Source organism: Falco peregrinus, chromosome 7 (genome assembly GCF_023634155.1).
Source record: "Falco peregrinus isolate bFalPer1 chromosome 7, bFalPer1.pri, whole genome shotgun sequence".
NCBI lineage: Eukaryota > Metazoa > Chordata > Aves > Falconiformes > Falconidae > Falco > Falco peregrinus.
The window spans coordinates 38,360,433-38,377,795 of record NC_073727.1 but is presented as its reverse complement, the minus strand read 5'-3'; the positions used below and the strand labels follow the sequence as shown (position 1 = coordinate 38,377,795).

The 17,363-nt window shown below is 36.0% G+C and overlaps 1 protein-coding gene across 2 annotated transcripts in view; it reads left to right on the top strand.

Annotated features, from left to right (window-relative positions):
• Positions 1–17,363, top strand: part of AHI1 (Abelson helper integration site 1) — a 96,874-nt gene that overhangs the window by 45,429 nt on the left and 34,082 nt on the right. For both annotated transcript variants that reach the window (XM_055810656.1, XM_055810657.1), the window contains exon 19: positions 3,283–3,400. In XM_055810656.1, coding sequence (XP_055666631.1) covers positions 3,283–3,400 — 118 coding nt within the window. The remainder of the gene's footprint in view (positions 1–3,282; positions 3,401–17,363) is intronic.

Genomic DNA, 17,363 nt, shown 5'->3' with positions numbered 1-17,363 from the left:
AAGTATATATGGAAATGTACATTATATTGGTTGCAAAGGTCAGAAAATTGCATTCTCAGGGAAAAAGAGAAATTGTTATTGTCAGCTTGTCAAGTCTTGCAGTATTGTTTTCTGTGTCATGCAATGCACTTTTAATGTAAAAACTAGTTCCACTGAAAATGTATATTTGCATAATTTGCATAGAGCAGCCCTAACACAAAAAAGAAAATGCAAATCAGCTTTGTTTAAACTTGGCAAGAATTATGTAGGTATCCTTTTGTGCTACAAAACCTGCATGAATGTTATAACTCTTGGTTTTACTCAATTTGGGATAGTAGTAAACTGTGTCTTTGATAAAGCTGTGGTTTGTGCATGAAGCAAGCAGAGCCTGTTGTGAAAATTAAGTAGATTGGTGGTTGGCTATCTTAGCCAACTTTACTCGTTGTTGTAAAGGTATTTAGCAATGCCTTCCCACAGCATGCATTTCAAAAAAAAAAAATTGCTTCACTCTGTTCTGTAGGTAGCCTTATGTCTGTCTGTTGTAGGAGAGTTAATTATTATTTTTAGGACAGTATACTTCACCTGCAAACGGTTCTGCTGAATAATTAGTGCTCACTTATTAGCTGAGTGGTTCCTTCTTCTCTTATAATGTTGTGGGGTTTTTTTTTCCTCTATGGGGTTTTTAGAGATTTAAATAATACCTAAGACCTAGTAGCAGACGGGTCATTAAAACTCTGATTTTATGTTTACTTTGAATGGGCAATCTTTTTTGGCTCACCTGTGCTGAGCTTCATTACCGTTAAGGGGAGGAATGAATCACTCCTGTAAGACTGCTTAAATTTAAAATTTTCTTTTTAATATCTCTTTTATAAAAATGTTTTTTATTTTGGTTTTAAGGACTTTGAGAGAAGGAAGAGTTTTAAGAACTTGTTTTGCATTTTAAAAAGGCCGATTTTCTTAAATCTTCAGGACCATACATTCAGTCTTCTAATGTATGTGTCTATTGCATTTGATTTCAAAGCATGCTGTTTGGTGTATAATGAGAGTATTTGGGTAATACAGCTGGAAAGTAAGTGAATTAAATGCTGTACATTAATAACTTACATGCAAGGTTCCATATCTCTTGCATAATTCAAGCACCACAATCAAGGCAAATTTCTCCTGATGTTTTTTTCCCTCCAGGAGAACCAGGGATGTCTGTTAAGTACTAGTTTTGAATAGTTTGCTCTGCTGTGTTTAGTCTGATTTTGAAATGCTGACATATTCAACCACTCTTCGTTCCATGGTAGTGTCTGAAACCAACTTTTTGATAGCAAATTTGAAAGAGAATTCCATGAGAATACTTGAATGGATAACACACCTTTGTATCACTCATGGTGTAGTGTGCACTCAGCAAGAAATTCACGCAGGGGGAGATGGTCTCATTTGTCTTCCTGCAGAAAGGCTCTCCCTAGATCTGACGGTGGATAACAGTGGAAGCTGAGCTCAGTGCATTTGCAGAACAGATTATTTTTCTGTATTTGAGTGAACACATCAGGTAGTGGCTTTCCACTGTGTGTGTGTATCAGAGAAAACTTTGGATTAATGAAACTTAGTCACTTGCATGCCTGAAGGTAAGAAAAGCAGATGGATTTTGTTGTTCAGGAAAATAGGCTTCTCCATTCTGCTTTCATTTCACAACTACTGTTTATTAATACTCTGTTAAATTTGTATACTGCAGTAAAATTTAGCTGGTTTAATGCTTTTTTAAAGTCATGTTCAATAGTTGATCCGATTTTCTGTCTTTCTGGTCAGTTTTGGAGTATAGTAATTACAGTTGTACACAGTTGCTGAGAGAGTACTTGACTAGTAGAAGACAGTTTTTATTATTAACTTCTTTCAGTAGAGTTAAATCCATATTGCTACACAAAAACCAGATACATTAAGATGAAGATCTATTGTAGTAGTACAGAGGAGATGATAGCAGATATCCTATATGGCCCCATCAATCCATGTTTTTAGTGCTATATTACCTGCGTCCCAGTACACCTGCCAATGACCAGATATTCTGCATTGTTGAAATCTGTTGAATTGTTTCATATTTGTTAAATGACAGAAACAGTAGTTATATAAATTATATCACTTCTGGAAATAAGCCACTGGTTCACTTTGTTATAGCTGTCTCCTTTATTTAAACAGAATTTACAAGCCAGTAGATTGAAAGTTTGCAAAATGTCATTTTTCTGTTTTGGCTTACAACTGAAGTTTGAGGGTCTGATATAGAGTTTACTGAGGCCAAAGAAAGTGCTCCACTGAGTGTGGGATTTTAGTTGGATTAAGTGACTATATGCATTTATTCTAGATTGTGAAGTAGGCTTGACTTTGGAAAGGTCAAGTATTATGTTGTTTTATGTAACTAACTCAATAAATTTAGCATATGAATCTATTTTGTTTGAAGAAAGTTACATATATTTTATTTAAGGCCTATTTTCCATCCCTTTTGGCTGTATTATCAAGGCAGCCAGTGAAAATGTGTTTTACAAACTGTAAAACTCTCCATGGGATCACGTGATAAAAAACCTAAGATTCTCATAATATATTTTTTACATAGACTGTATTGGATAATAATAATAAAGTTCGAGAAAGGTTTTTGCTTTGTGATAGCTGCATGTATATCAAGAAACTCCACAGCAAACCAAATTTTAACTACAGTATCTTTGTTGCTATGGGAATAAGGACTGCAAATATTTTTTGTGTTGCTTACGTAAAGGAATTGTCTGGTGTTTTGGTCAAAGTATGCTTTATTGATATGCAGAAATTGCAGTTTTGTGTTAAGTCTGGGTTAAGATTTATATTTTCCTTTCATTCTAATATTGAGTAACCTCTTTGTAGATGTAGTGTAGTTTGAATACTCAGAAATAAGAAGTTACTTTACAAGTTTATAACCATATATAAATGCCACCTTATTTTTATACGTGAAGACACAATGAAATGCCAGTTCAAACAGTTCTGTTCCATTGTTTGTACTGCTTGAGAGTTTGTATCCAAATGTGAACACGCAATTCAATTCATAGCTGTGTCAGTATCAAGTCTGTGTCTCTAAATAGTCTTACAAAAACAAAATAAGCCAAAGGAAAAAAAAGCCCCAAACAAACAAAAACAACCTATCATTGGAATTGTTATTTATCATCAACTTGAGTCTTAATTTTTTTCCTGGAATTTAATATTTATTTACAGTAAGCAAATATTTCTCTTATAGCTATTGCATCAGTAAGTAACCCAGGAAATTACACTTCACTTTCTGATTTGTCTTTCCTATTACAGGCGAGCTCAAATCTCTTGCTTCCTGCATCATCATCACTGTCACCACACTCCAAACTAAAACTGCCAGGTACTCTGAGCACTCCACTGAATCCTCTGTATTCTTACACTGCAAAAACTGGTAAGTTTCTGTCTTTATTTCTTCTCTCTGTAGGGAATGGGTAATAACTTGCACAAGGACTTTTTTCTGCCCTTAAAAATTTTGCTGTGAAACTCTTTCAGGGAGTGTCCTGGTTGTTATATGTGATATTGTTTATAAAGTGCAGTGTGGTAACAGTCCAATACTGATACATGTTCCCTTGTAAAGCTTTTTACTTTAAGCTGTATATTTATATTAGTGCTGTAATTTCCAAGAGCAGCATGAGATTGCCAGCTTTTCTTAGTTTAGTATTTTGATATTTTAATACTAAAGTATCTTAAACACAGACACTGAAACACAATAAAAATCTTATTTTTAAAAGCACATGTACTGATAAAAGAAAAAGGTAAGCTGCTTTTCTTACTACTGAAGAGCCATAGTGCTTGGTAGTCTATTTGCAGTTGTCTGTAATCTGTTTTTAGGGATTTCTTTCTGAATTTGTTAAGTGTTTGATTTTGTGTTAAAGTTTTATGTTTGTGTTTTGTTTGTGTTTGATTAAGTGTTAAAGATTTTGAGAAAAAGGTCAGCAATGAGATACGCATTTTTTTTTATACTTACTTTGCTAATATCTGTTGTATTGCTGATCACAATATTTAAAACCAAAACTGATAATTTCATGCCTTTTTTTCTCTTCTTTGGGCACCTGTAAAATAAAATAGAAGATTAGAACCTTAGTTTTGAAGTGGTTTTGTTTTGTGTCTTTGAGAAGAGTAAAAAGTAGTCCAGGGGAGAGTGGAATATATAATGAACTAAAAACAGGTAATAGAGATTTAAAACGTTGATAGTAAAGATAGGAATAGCCTCTACAATTATATAGAATAGTCTCCTAAAGGCAGACAATTCTATTTGCAAATCAAGTTATGATTAATTTTTATGAGCAGCAGGGGAAAGAGTCCTTAGCATGGACTTTAGAAGATTGACCACTACTCTCAGAATCGCTTTTAGTCACTAATTCACAATGCAAACAGCCATACACCAATTAGCTTCTGTATTTCCATTTTCTACCTTAACAAAAGATTTTAGAGCCATAGTAATATTAATCTGTCACATAACAGATGCTTATTGTTTCCAGAGCATGAAATCATACAGTAACAGTACAATACATATGCTGTCCTACATATTGTGAATATTTCAGATAAGTGGGCTAACTTTCTAAAGAACATTAACATATACTTTTGTTAAAATGGCTATACCTAATATTGCTGAAACCAGTGCATTTTATTGTCTTGAATTTTACTTTATGCAGAAGCACAGATAAATGTGTTGATGGAAACTACTTAAACAGTATCAACAAACATAGGTATATGTTAGAGCTGTTCATGTGCACTCCCAGTGTAGTTGTTTCCAAAACTGACTAATACATCAAGACAATACACAGGTACAGGATATTATTTGTGCAAGGGAAGTAAAATAAAAAAGAGGTATACTTTAATGGTCTTTCAACAGTGAATGAAAACAGTGAGAAAATGAAGATTTTTTTAGGGGAAAAAGGCCATTAAAATGCTGTTGAACCACAACTGAAATAATTTTTTTTCCTGGAAGAAAATCTATTAAAATTCTGTATTACTTCTCTGTCATTTTGAGGACCTCCAAGTTGTTCTACTGTGATAGAGTTGTTTTTGGTGAAACATATGAGATCTACTCATCTATTTCATCTTTCCTGTTGGTTATAAAGTGTGAAGATAGGTGCTTATGTTCATAGCTCCTAACTGCCAGTTTAATCTTGGTTTTGAATAACAGAAAATCTGTACCTGAACAGATCTATTAATTTGCAGATTGTGCTGGAACCACAAAACCTTTCTTTTCTGTGTTGGTTTCATATACACAATAAATATGCTTCTCTGTACCTATGTTATTGGGATGTTGCATTCTTAATAACTGCCTGTAATACAAAGATCCTTCATTTTTGTCCAGCAGATGGTTATGTATTCCTGAGGGTTATGTTGGCAGTGATTCAGTCTTCTCATTCTCACACTTTCTCTGTCACCTTTTGCTGTGTATTTAATGCTTCTTAAATCAAAATGCAGAGTTCCCATTATAGTGAATTCCCTATAAGCAGCACCTGTAAAGCTCTGTTGGCAATCCTTTTAACCATGTAACTGGTGTATGTGCATGCTGTATTAACTTGATAAGGTGGTAGCTTATGTGTTGTGGTACGGACAGAGTAGCAGCCTGGATGCATGTCGCACTTTCTTCTTTTAAGATGATGATTATCAAGGTCTTGCATTAGTAGGAAGCAGTGGGAAAACAGGGTATCCACCTTTTTGGTTTGTGGGCAGTAGCAGTAGTACTGGAGATCTTTCCTGAATTTTAGATTTTTATATATCCAGATATATTTGCAGAAATAGCTGTAAGTGGTTTTGGAATACTTCTAATAAAAATAATACTCACTACTATGCTTTTTAAACATGCCTGTTCATTTTAACAGATGGGTTCTGTATACTCTCAAACATATAGTATGTTTTGGCTTTCTTCAAGCACATACTTTCACATGTATATAGGCTTTTATAAAGCCCCAGTCCTTGTTCTGCCATTTACCTTCCTTCCCTCAAGATCAGTTATCTCATAGTCAATGAGGCAGGACTGCCTTTATCTCCAACAAGTTCTGCCTTATTCATTATTAGCTACCGGGTGCAGCCCCTTACCTTTTCTGTCAAAATGGACAGCATCTGTCCATCATCTGCATAAAGAAGTTGTCCCCGGCACATTCCAGAAGTCTGAATTGCCTCTAGCCTGTGTTTTTGTGCCTCAAGCAGTTACTGGGGTTGTTAAAAACCTCCATGACAGGGCCTGTATTTGTAAGACTTCTTGCTCTGTTTAAAGAAGGTTTTACCCACTTCCTCTTCTTGATGAGGCAGTCTGTAGCAGGTGCCCCCCACAATGTCCATATTTTTGCTTGCTTTTCCAGTTCTGACCCATATGCTCTTGATAAACCTCTCACCTACTCTACAGCTTTGCACACTTATGCCTCTCCTCCCTTCCCTACAGCGCTCGCCATTCTTGTCTTCCCTGTCAGTCCTTCCTAAGAGCCGATGTCCGCAGGCTCTTACAACACTTCAGTCAAACAGTAAGAAACATAAATATTTTATGTGAAGGAGGAATTCATGAAACACTGAAAATACGGTTCGATGCCATTTATCGTTCTAATATAACCCCTTCCCTCAGCAATGCTACTTTGTGAAAGCAAACTTGAGTTACTTCAAAACTACTTGGGTTCATGCATCCTTGAATATTTCATAGGGTGCTAGCAAAGATGCCTCCTCTTATTTCAGTCTTCCCTCTGTTGTATAATGTTTTATAGACTTACACAGAGCACCTCTTTCTGATTATTAGTTAATTAAATAAAAAAGGCGAATTGTTATCTTTATGAAGTGATTCCATATAGAGTGAAAAAATCTGCTAGTGATTGGTTTTCTGCATGCTTAACTGCTGTAACTTCTAATTATAAACCAATACCAGATCCTTCCTTGTCTCTTTAAAGAGTGGTTTAATCCCTGATCGGGAGTTTTACATGTGATGCTTAGATATCCTAACTTTGTTCTAAATCAAATAATGTGATGTTTAATTGTCAAATAGAGAGCTTCCACACCTTTCTCAAGCACAGAACATTCTTTAGATGAGATGAGTGAAGAAAAGATTGTGGTAGCATTGAGGTGGGAAGGCACCTCTGGAGGTCATGTAGCCCAGCTCTCCTGCTCAAAGAAGGTTCACCTAGAGCAGGATGCTCAGGGCCATGTCCAGTTGGGTTTTCAATATTTCCAGGGATGGAAACTCCACAACATTTCTGGATAACCTATTACAATTTTGACCATCCTCATAGTAAAGGTTTTTTTCTGATGTTTAAATAGTATTTTGTGTATTTCAGTCTGCATTGGTGCATGGGATTATTCCTGCCTAAATGCAGGACTTTGCATTTCCCTTTGTTGCACTTTGTGACATTCTTGTTGGCCCATTTCTGCAGCCTGTCAAGGACCCTCTGAATGACAGTATGTCCCCCTGGTGTGTCAGCCACACCTCTCAGTTGTTCATCATTTGCAAACTTGCTGAGGGTGCACTCAGTCCCATCATCAAGGCCATTAATGGAGATTTTAGTTATCCAGTATCAACCCCTGGAGTGCACTCCTAGTAACTGGTCTCCAGTTAAGATTTCATGCAAGTGCTTACAAAAGTCTGATGGTTGGTCCTGTTTTTCACTCTACTCAAATTTCTCCATGTTGTATATATAGCAGCTTACTTTATTCTTACTGGATTATTCTTTAGTATACTTTAAGGAATCTGTCCCTAAAAGTATGTAATGTTTAAAATTTGTCTAAAACTCATCTTTGATAGTCGGAATTGAGGCTTTACCTTCCTTGTGCTGTATAGTTCTGCTTATGCTCATGCTTTTATCATGCCTTGTCCTGTACTACTACCATGCAACACTGCACTGTATCCAGGACTTTGTCTGAGACGTTCCTATCTTTTCCTTGTCATGTTCTCATCTTTGTACTTTTTTCCAGGTTAATCCATTTGCTAGTTACATTTTTTTTAAACAAATAAAAAAGCAGCAAAACCTTCAGCTTTCAATCACCTGTTCTCTGAGAGGCATTAAAATACCCTCTGTTTTTTTTTACCTTCCCTCCTTAAGACTGAGCATCTTCGGACAGTGAAATCACCTTCCTCTACTCTCAGACACAGTTTTGCAGATCTGTGGCATGCCATGAAAGAAATGGCCCCGCATTTTTAGGCTTTATTCGACAGTGACTTGTCAGTAACTCCCATTGTGTTCAGGGCATGTTTTCTAAAATAAGTTTTAGGTTTCAAGTAATGGTAATTAGCAGTGACACTAATTGTTAACTATGTGGGAGACTGAAGCTGGACTATAAATACTGCACAGATCTTTTTACTAAAATTTCTACTTCAATAAAACCAGTTAATTAAACTTGCTCTTAAAAATTAATTACATATGTTCTAGAAACGTGATGGTTCTTGTATCTTTAAAAAAATATCAGAAACAACACAATGCTTGGGCAGGGTTGAGAATAATTAGAAATTTTCTCTCCATTAACACAACTGACAGTCAAAGGTGTTTTTCACCTATGTAAAGTGAAAGCTTGAAAACACTCTTTCTCACACTCTGAAGATATTAACAAAACTGACTTTGTATTTTAAGTCCTATGTTATATTTGATAGACTACTTAAACTTCTTTTTCCAGTCTTGAGCAAACAGTGAAATAGGTTTCTATGAAAGATATCAAAAAAAATTATGCACCAGCTAAATGCTTTTAAATTGATTCTTGCTTTTTGAGGAGCAGAAAAAGGAGGTACATCAAGTAGGAAAATTCACATTTTTGCAGAGAGCTGCAGAAGCACTGTCAAAAGTTACATCCTCCTATGTATGTTGGTATCATTAGTTACTTTTTTCCAGTATTTTATACTTTCGCCCCAACTCTATAACATCTGTCTTCAGTACTACCACAGTCCTGGAGATCTTTAATGTTTTTGTTTGTTTGTTGGGGATATTTATGTTGCTTTGGACATAATTTTGTGCCACTCAAGGAAGAATGTCTGTAGAAAGCTAGTTCAGTATGGCCTTATTCTTTTCATCTCTTTCTAAGAAACTGTTAGGGGAAAAATGACTTACGCAAACTGTCATTGAAAATGTATCAAATGAACAACTGAATTCAGTTTTACTATTAGAATAGTATAGTTTTCTAATTTGAGAATAAACAGTAATAAAATATCCTGAAGAGACATTAAAAAACATTACAGGGTAGGTATTAATTGAAGGTAGCGTGTATGTGTACTGTATAGTCCAAGTATAACATGATTCATTTGTAGTATATCTTTTTGTTTGGATACAAGTTGGTGGCATTTTCAAAGAAGATTGAAAAAAATGATTGACAGACGGAAGATGACTAAGAAAAGCATGCAGTACAGCCAGCAGAATTGCTGGCTTTCCCATACTACTGTGCTGAAATTAGATAATGCTGACCTTGCAGGGACCATTTTTGTTTAGTGGGAGTGCCAGTAGGAGTGCCAGTTGGAGAAATTTGTTTACTGGGATCCAATCCATGCAGGCAAATTGAATGGCACAGAGATCACTGAATATGTTCTTTCCTTTTTTTTTTTTTTTTTTACCCTACTGTATTACTGTAAATACTGTATTTTGTCAAATTTTAAAGTAGGAGTGAAATCTTCAATTTTTAAGAGAAATGGATTGAATGTGGAGAATTTAAACATAAGAAGAGAACTCTCAATTTTGGCTTGAAAGAATCTGGGTATGTTAGTTCCCTGTTAAACTGTAATGTGTGCTGCCTCATTAGCTCACCCAACAGCTTCATTTAGATTTGTTCTGATGGGGAAAGCAATTAAGCGAATTAAGCGTAGGTCTGCCCAGATCAGAGCCATGGAAATGGTGTAGTAATTTACCGTAATGTCTAAGTCACTTTGGGATACTTCTTTTTAGTCCCACATCTTAAAACTGGGGCAGGAGCATATTGTGGTGAAGAGTACCAAATACATACCAAAAAGTGGTTCAGTACCCACACTGTTTGTTGAAAGTGGTTTGAGTGTAATACCAGCTGCTGGGAGGAATAGGTGGTGACGGAAATTAATTTTCCTTACTTTTATATGAGATGCTTACAAAAGGGAAGTAGGTGATGTTTAATAATCTCACAAAGACAGTCTCTCAATTTCATTAGTATCTGTGAGTCTACTGAGCTTTATTTTTCTGTGGTATTGATTAAAAAAATGATGATGTGACATTATGCAGCCCCTGAAAAAGGGTTTTAGTCATTTTTTTCCCTGGTGGCCTGATGTGTTTATCTTTTCCTATTTATACTTACTACTACAGAGGGAGAAATGCAAGTCTGTTCACTATGGGATAGTTGTAATGACCTCAATATGATCAGGGAGTCCAGCAGGGGACATATCTTTGATTAGTACTCTACTGCCAGTTGTCTGTAAGTTCTACACTGTACAGAAATATAGAACGTTATTAGTATATCCTGTAGAGGTGCTGCCAAAATACAAAGTAGCCTAAGAATACAGGAGAAGAAACACTTCCAGAATGGTTAGGTTCCTGCAAGCCTACAGTCTACTTACAGTACATTATCATGTGTTTGAAAAGGTTGAACATGCATTAAGATGAAAGAAATATGTGCTTAATACTTCTCTCACCTCTCATTTATGTTTCTATGCTTTTATGCAATTTGGTGTTTTCCTGCTCTGATACGTATTTGAAGAACTGATGTTGCTTGACACAATTTTCAGAAATTTAACCCTTAAAAAATTTTTAAGAGAATTCTTCTCACATTATGGGGATGGAATTTTTTTTTTAAATGTGGCCTTTTCATTTAATGGGACAGTGGTTCTAAGAAATGGAGAATTTTGCCTATAATTTTCTTTTGCATTCCTAAATGTAGACATATGAATTGCTTTTTGTTCTGATAACAAGCTTCTAAATACAACTGCAGAATTCTCATTGTTGCTATAATTTGTAGAACTCAACTGCTTCTTACTCTTTGATTGAATCAAGTATGTATGTTTTCCTTCTTTTGGAAGCTGGATTACTTAAACACAACCTCCCAGTTTAGATAATAATGTTTGAAAATTGTTATGAGAAAGTGCAGAAGACTAGTACTTTTGAAGTTAATAAACTTGGCTGATTTTAGTCCCTAGATTTTTAAGTATATTATTCTGGTTTTGTGTTTTCTCCTATTAACCAAAGATAATTTCTTTCCATTCTTTACAAGGCTTTACTTTAAATATAAAGCACTGCATAGTCACAAAGAAATTATGATAACAGATTAAGTTTCAGATCCAATTACCAGGGTTTCTCTTTATTTTTCAAAAAAAGGGTAAGAGAACTGACCAGAGACAAAGTACCAGCTAAACAGCATTAATCAGCTCTTCAGCAAGTGTGAACTTACTTAACTACGCTGTATTTAGGTAAAAATATTCTTAACAAAAGCAGAAGAATATTACATCTAAATTTTTTCATATATATGTCTGTGTGCTAATTTGAATGGGAACTCCCCTGGGGAAAATGGTCATTCATTTTAAGATATCCGTATCTCTTCACTTTTACTTAGGGGAAAAGTGTAAGAGAAAGGAGAAAGAAAATAAAACCCTGTTGTTGTTATTATTTGCTCATAGCAGAATGGAAGAACTGAAAAATCAACTTTAAAAATATTTTTCTCCGAGTTAATTTTCTTTTAAAACAACAGAAACATCCTTCAAGGTACTGTTTTTTTTAATGCCTTTCTGGTTCTTTTATAAGCTATTTTGCTATACCATTTACATTTTGAAGAAACTGTGTCTCAGTATCTTCAGTGAAGATAAATTACAGTGGCTCAGTTGTCACCTGCAGCCAACCTTTGCATGAACTTCCCTGATCTTATTCCATCTGCTCAGTCATGAGAGCCATCTCTGAGCTGTTCCACCTTGCAGCTGACTTCAGCAGTAAATATAATTTCAGAGTACCAGGACACAGCAATGCCCTTACCACGACTTACATGCAGCTGGGGCTGTTCTTCAGGGGAAGGAGTCGTAGAATCATAGGATAGTTTAGGTTGGAAAAGACCTTTAAGATCATCAAGTCCAACCATTAACCCAGAACTTCTAAGCCTACCACTAAACCATGCCTCTAACTCATCTACATGTTTTTTAAACGTTTCCATGGATGGTGATTCCACTACTTCCCTGGGTGGCCTGTTCCAATGCTTGACCAACCTTTCAGTGAAGAAATTTTTCCTAATGTCCAATCTAAACCTCCCTTGGCTCAACTAGAGGCTGTTTCCTCTTGTTCTATCGCTTGTTGTCTGGGAGATGAGATCAACACCCACCTGCCTACAGCCTCCTTTCAGGCAGAGCTCTGTGGCCTTACTGTGCCACCAACATCAGTTGCCGATGTCAGAGTTTTGGCTCAAGGCACAAATACAGGACCTTGTTTTAAGGTAGAAGAGGCAAGTGTTTACATTCATAAAATGAATAGTAAAAGTTATTTTTTTTAACTTGAAAACAAAAGCTGTAGAGATTCATCTAACCGCAAAAATGTTCCAACACAGTAGGAAAGACATAAGAGACAAAATCATTAACATTCATGACAATCTAGTTCTTCTATTTTGAAAGGTGGTTATCCAGTTTCCTCTACGTGATTGATAAGATGTTGTAAATGTCAGAAGAGTTTGTATTTTCTAGTTAAACTTGCTAGATTTGTTTATACTGAGATCAAAGATACACATGTCCCTTTATTATATGTTCCTTTTCATGTTTCTTCTAGGCAAGTTAATTAAAATATTTCACTAAAAATTACACTAAATACAGAACACAATAACGGCAATCTTTGAAGATTCCAAAAACTTTATCAGAAGAAACACCATTTATATTTACTTGAAATTGGTGTATGTTAGGGTAATTACTGCTGTGCCTTCAGGCTAAAGGAAGTACTCTCGGCCAAATTATACAAGGGTGTGGGTTAAGTGAAGCGTTACTCTCTGTTTGGCAGCAGTGGATATGGATTGCAAAATCAGGGTGTGACGTAGTACTGTGGAAAGACTCTGCCAAAAGTGATTTGGCCTGAGTGTGCCCTTACTTTCTCAATTGTGTGGATCCTAAACCAACCTAATTCCTAAGTGGAGAGGTCCTGTTAACTGTTTTCAGCCTGAGCTTGTCTGTAATTTTTGAGCTATTGAGCCACAAGGCAGCAAGTGTTGACAAAGTGCATGCTTAAATGAAATTCTAGCTGGTTTCAGAAGTGGAAATAGTTCTTCTGCCCAAGGGCTGTGCAGTGAAGCATCAGGTCAGCAAGGATGATGTCTGTAAAGCAATCAACATGAGTGAACAAGATGAGAAAATAATGCATCGTATTGTTCCAATTCTTCTTTTCCTGTCATTTCCAGAGGAGCTGGGAGGACTTTGCAAAAGGCCTAGTAGCGGCCATAGTGCACAGGAGGGAGGCATCTCCCTCTCCCAAGAGGAGACCTAGGTCCTTTCACTTCATTCCTGTTTTGACAAGTGACCAAAACCCCAAGTACATTTAAAAAAATCTGTATTTTTAAAAGACATTATCCTTCCTTTTTTCGTATACATACATACGTACTTTTTCAACTATTTAAAAAACCCTTTACAAATTTTGTAGATAGATTTTTATCTGTGTTAAGCAACTAAACTTTTGTGGATTCCTAAGCAACAGTTGTTACCCATGTTGCTGAAGCACAAAGTTCAGTGAAAGCAAGCTTCCCTCACATGATTCATTCTATTAATATAACACGTTTTAAATTAACTTTTGGTATCTATGGTCCACAGTATGCGCTGCAATAGACTGTGGTATCAGTGTAGCTTGATACTGATGATGTTGGTCATGTAGAAACTAATGATAGAGGATGGTGGCTTGGGAAAGCATTAAGAAATCAGGAAGCGCATACAGAGAAGTGAAGGCCTCTGTGGGTGTGTAACTTACACACTGCTATTGTCACACAGCCTAGTGACTTGGTATTATTTACAGAGCTGGCCTCAACGTGCTGCTTTGATCCAGATGAAATGAGAGCTTCACTGGAGCCTTTCTTCTCTCTATTAGCTTGCTTTCTTGCTCACTGGAGGTTGTAAAGAACTGTGACTCATTGCTTGTTGGCTTCAGATGAGGTGGTAGAATTGCCTTAAAACTCTGCTCCTGAAAACTTGTGTTTGGATGTTTTCTGCAACCTTATGGCATGTTCCAGTGAAGGAAGAGATTGCACAGATTCCTTCCTCATCTTTTCTCCTCACAAATAGGTCTTAGTTTCTTCAGTTTTTGCTACTTTGGCCAGAGAAAAAAGACCTGAATGACACACAGGCAAATTCAAAAAAACTTGTTAGTTTTTCCTGCTCACTTGACTCTAGGCTTTGCTTTGGCGTACTAGGCAGTCCTTCTGCAGAAGACTTTTACTCAGACTGTATAACAGATAGTATTTGAAACTGTATTACATCATCTGAAGATTTATTCTAACTTATTGCACCCCATATGTTTATAGGTATCCCCTTTTCCTATCCTGTCAGTATCTTCTGTTTTGAATAGAGGGCCACTGACTCTACTTCAGCCGTCTATGCTAGCTTCTGGTGTCTTACTGATTGGGGTTTTTTTCAAGATAACTGAAGGGTGTTGCAGTGACATGTTGATACAGATCTTTCTGGAATCCATTCAGAGCCTGGCTGGTCAGAGGAAGCAAACTTATGCAGCTAATATGCCAAGGAATAGAATATAGAAAAATGGAATTTACTTAATCTATGTTGAGCGTCTTTTGGTGTGATAAATTGTTTCAAAAATTCTTTCACCAAACTTCTGGTTGTCATTATCTACCAGTAGAGCATAAGAAGCAATTCCACTAGCTTTTTTTTTAATTTATTTTCTAGTGAGGATTGTAACTGCTAAGATCCACTTCGTAAGATATCGTGCTTTCTGCTATTTTCAGGCTTTGTTTTCTGGCTCCTTGCATCTTTGAATTTTCATTTGTAGATAAGCATATTTAAGCAGTGTTCATTCTAATAAAAAAGGATGGTCTTGTCCTTGAAGGGTTTTTTTTCAGGCTGTCTCAATTCACAGTACATATCAGTGAGGTCTGTTGCCTCATCTGCCTGTTTAGGAGAATCTGTTGTAGCTGAGCTCTTGATAACTTCCAAATTGTGCACGTTCCTAGTTGAAGAACTTCTTTTGTGAGCCAGGTACAAGCTAAAACTGAGGTCGTATTTATCTCCTTTAAGGACTCTGAGTCGTCCTGTTGGAACTTTTCATTTTGGAAACATATTCAGAATTTGTATTTTGAACTATATGTTGATTAGTTAATGGTAGCTTTTCACCTTTTGTGTCCACAAGTTCAATTTGCTTCAGATTTGGCTGCTTATGTATAAAAAGCAGAACCAACAGAAGAAAGGTAATTGTGCTACTGTTGTTGGGAAAATCAGGAGTGTAGTGCCCTATTAATACATGTATATAGTATGCCACATCACATGTACCTTGATAACAGTACTTTATTGGAAAGTTGTTTTCCTTTTGCTAAAAAGCATAAAGGACACTTCCATCCTTTTTTGTCTACTCATGTGTAAAGGCTCTTCAGCAACTGAAATTGTGGTTTGAATTAAGAATCTTCCTGCAAATCAGCTTTTCTTCCCAAAACAAATAATTTTCAGGGTAAGTTCCAGGAATCCTGCAAAGATAACAAGGTGTGTCGAGGGTTGTGTGTATCACTAGTTCTTGAGTTAATAATTTGGCTCATGGAAATGTGCAGAAGCCATCTAGGAAGATTTAACAGCTCTGTGCTTTTATGTGAACAAGGCTGTTAAGGCATATGCTTTGAGAGTTCCAAACTTTGAGAGTGTTACTAGACAGTTTTCTGTGTTTTGTACAGTTGTTTGGTCCTTTTGAAGAAGCAAATGTTTTTGTACCAGTTAGCAATTAAGTCAGTTTTAAAGAAACCTAGGTGTCTTTCACAATGCATAATGTATAGAAATGTGTTGCTTTCATAATAAGCTATGAGGAAGAGTTTCTTGTCCTTGAATATTCAGAACTCAGTAATCCTTTTTATCTTACTGATGGGTATGAAAACTTAGCAGTTGCTGTTTTCTTGTGGGTTTTGGGTCATTGGAGATGCAGTATGAGCATAGTTAGTAGCGTTTTTAGCGAGTGCTGTTAGTCAAACCAGATAGGATGGATGATGTAACTAAGCTTATATGTTAAAATACTACAGTTATCAGTTTGGCACTACCTGTGTGATTATGTGAAAAAATCTCTTGTGTTGTACAGTAAGTACTTAGCCAAATTGTGTTTCATGATACTATAGAAAATATTTAGTCAAATGGTATTTGTGTATTCATTTTGAATTTAATTTTCATTAATGTGTTTGTTTACATATTTAGACTTACTGTGCAAATATTCTTGTTTATAAAATCTCTGTACAATTAAGGCAAAAATTCACTGATTAGGACTGTAACTTCTACTTGCTGCCTTGATGCTGAGAAAGTGTAAAGTCTTGATTTATTCTAATACTCGTTGCAGTGATTTGTGTTGCTGGTTGAACCTTGGAGAGAAGTCTGTCCTCTCCAGGATATCCAGAGTTCTGAAAATGTGGTCTTAGCCCAAAGCTGGGCACAGTCTCTCTTTATGAACCTGCCTGTCTTTTGTTTTCTGTCTTTTACCTCTCCTCAGATAAGGTGCCACTTTGTAAATTAAAGGGAGTATTGCCTCCTAATGGTGTTCTTTGCAAACAGTTTCCTTTCCATGCTTATTTTTTGCATAACCTCCACCTAAGACCCAAGAAAAAGTCCATCTAAAACAGATTGCTTTTCAGGTCTTTATCGAGTGAGAATTCAAGCTTTCTATTAGGGTCTCCTGTACTAGAAGGCAGCCCCCTTAATGGCCAATTCATCTTTTTTACTTTCTCCAAAGTAGCATAACATTTGGTATGTACATATTTGTATAACTAGTATAACTTCTGCTACTGTGCTTGACTGGTGGCTAAAGGGTAAGAGCATAGGAATAGTGATACTTTCTAAAAAGCATTCTAAAAATCCACTGCCATAAAAGTAGTAGCAGGATGCTATTGCATTCCAGAAAACTTTGTGAACCTTGTAGGTGAAGGAAATCGAAAAATCAACATCAGTGAAAAATCAACATCAGTGAAATCTGTACCGAACTGGATCTGCAATGTGTTGCTTTAATGTTGGGCTTAACTTTTCAGTGCGTTTTCCGCTCTAATGGGTGATACCAATATTAGTCTCAAGTGCTGTGTTATATATTATTTACAAGGAAGTGTGTTCATATTTTGTTACCAAAGTAGCTACAGGCCATTATTTTATTTCCATATGCAGTTGGAAACAAATTAGAAAGGACTTACTTATTCATACATGTTCTGATCACTGATATGTAGAAAACTCTTCTTAGAATAGTTTGTTCATCATCTGAAAACCCAGAAGTGTGCATGCACAAAAA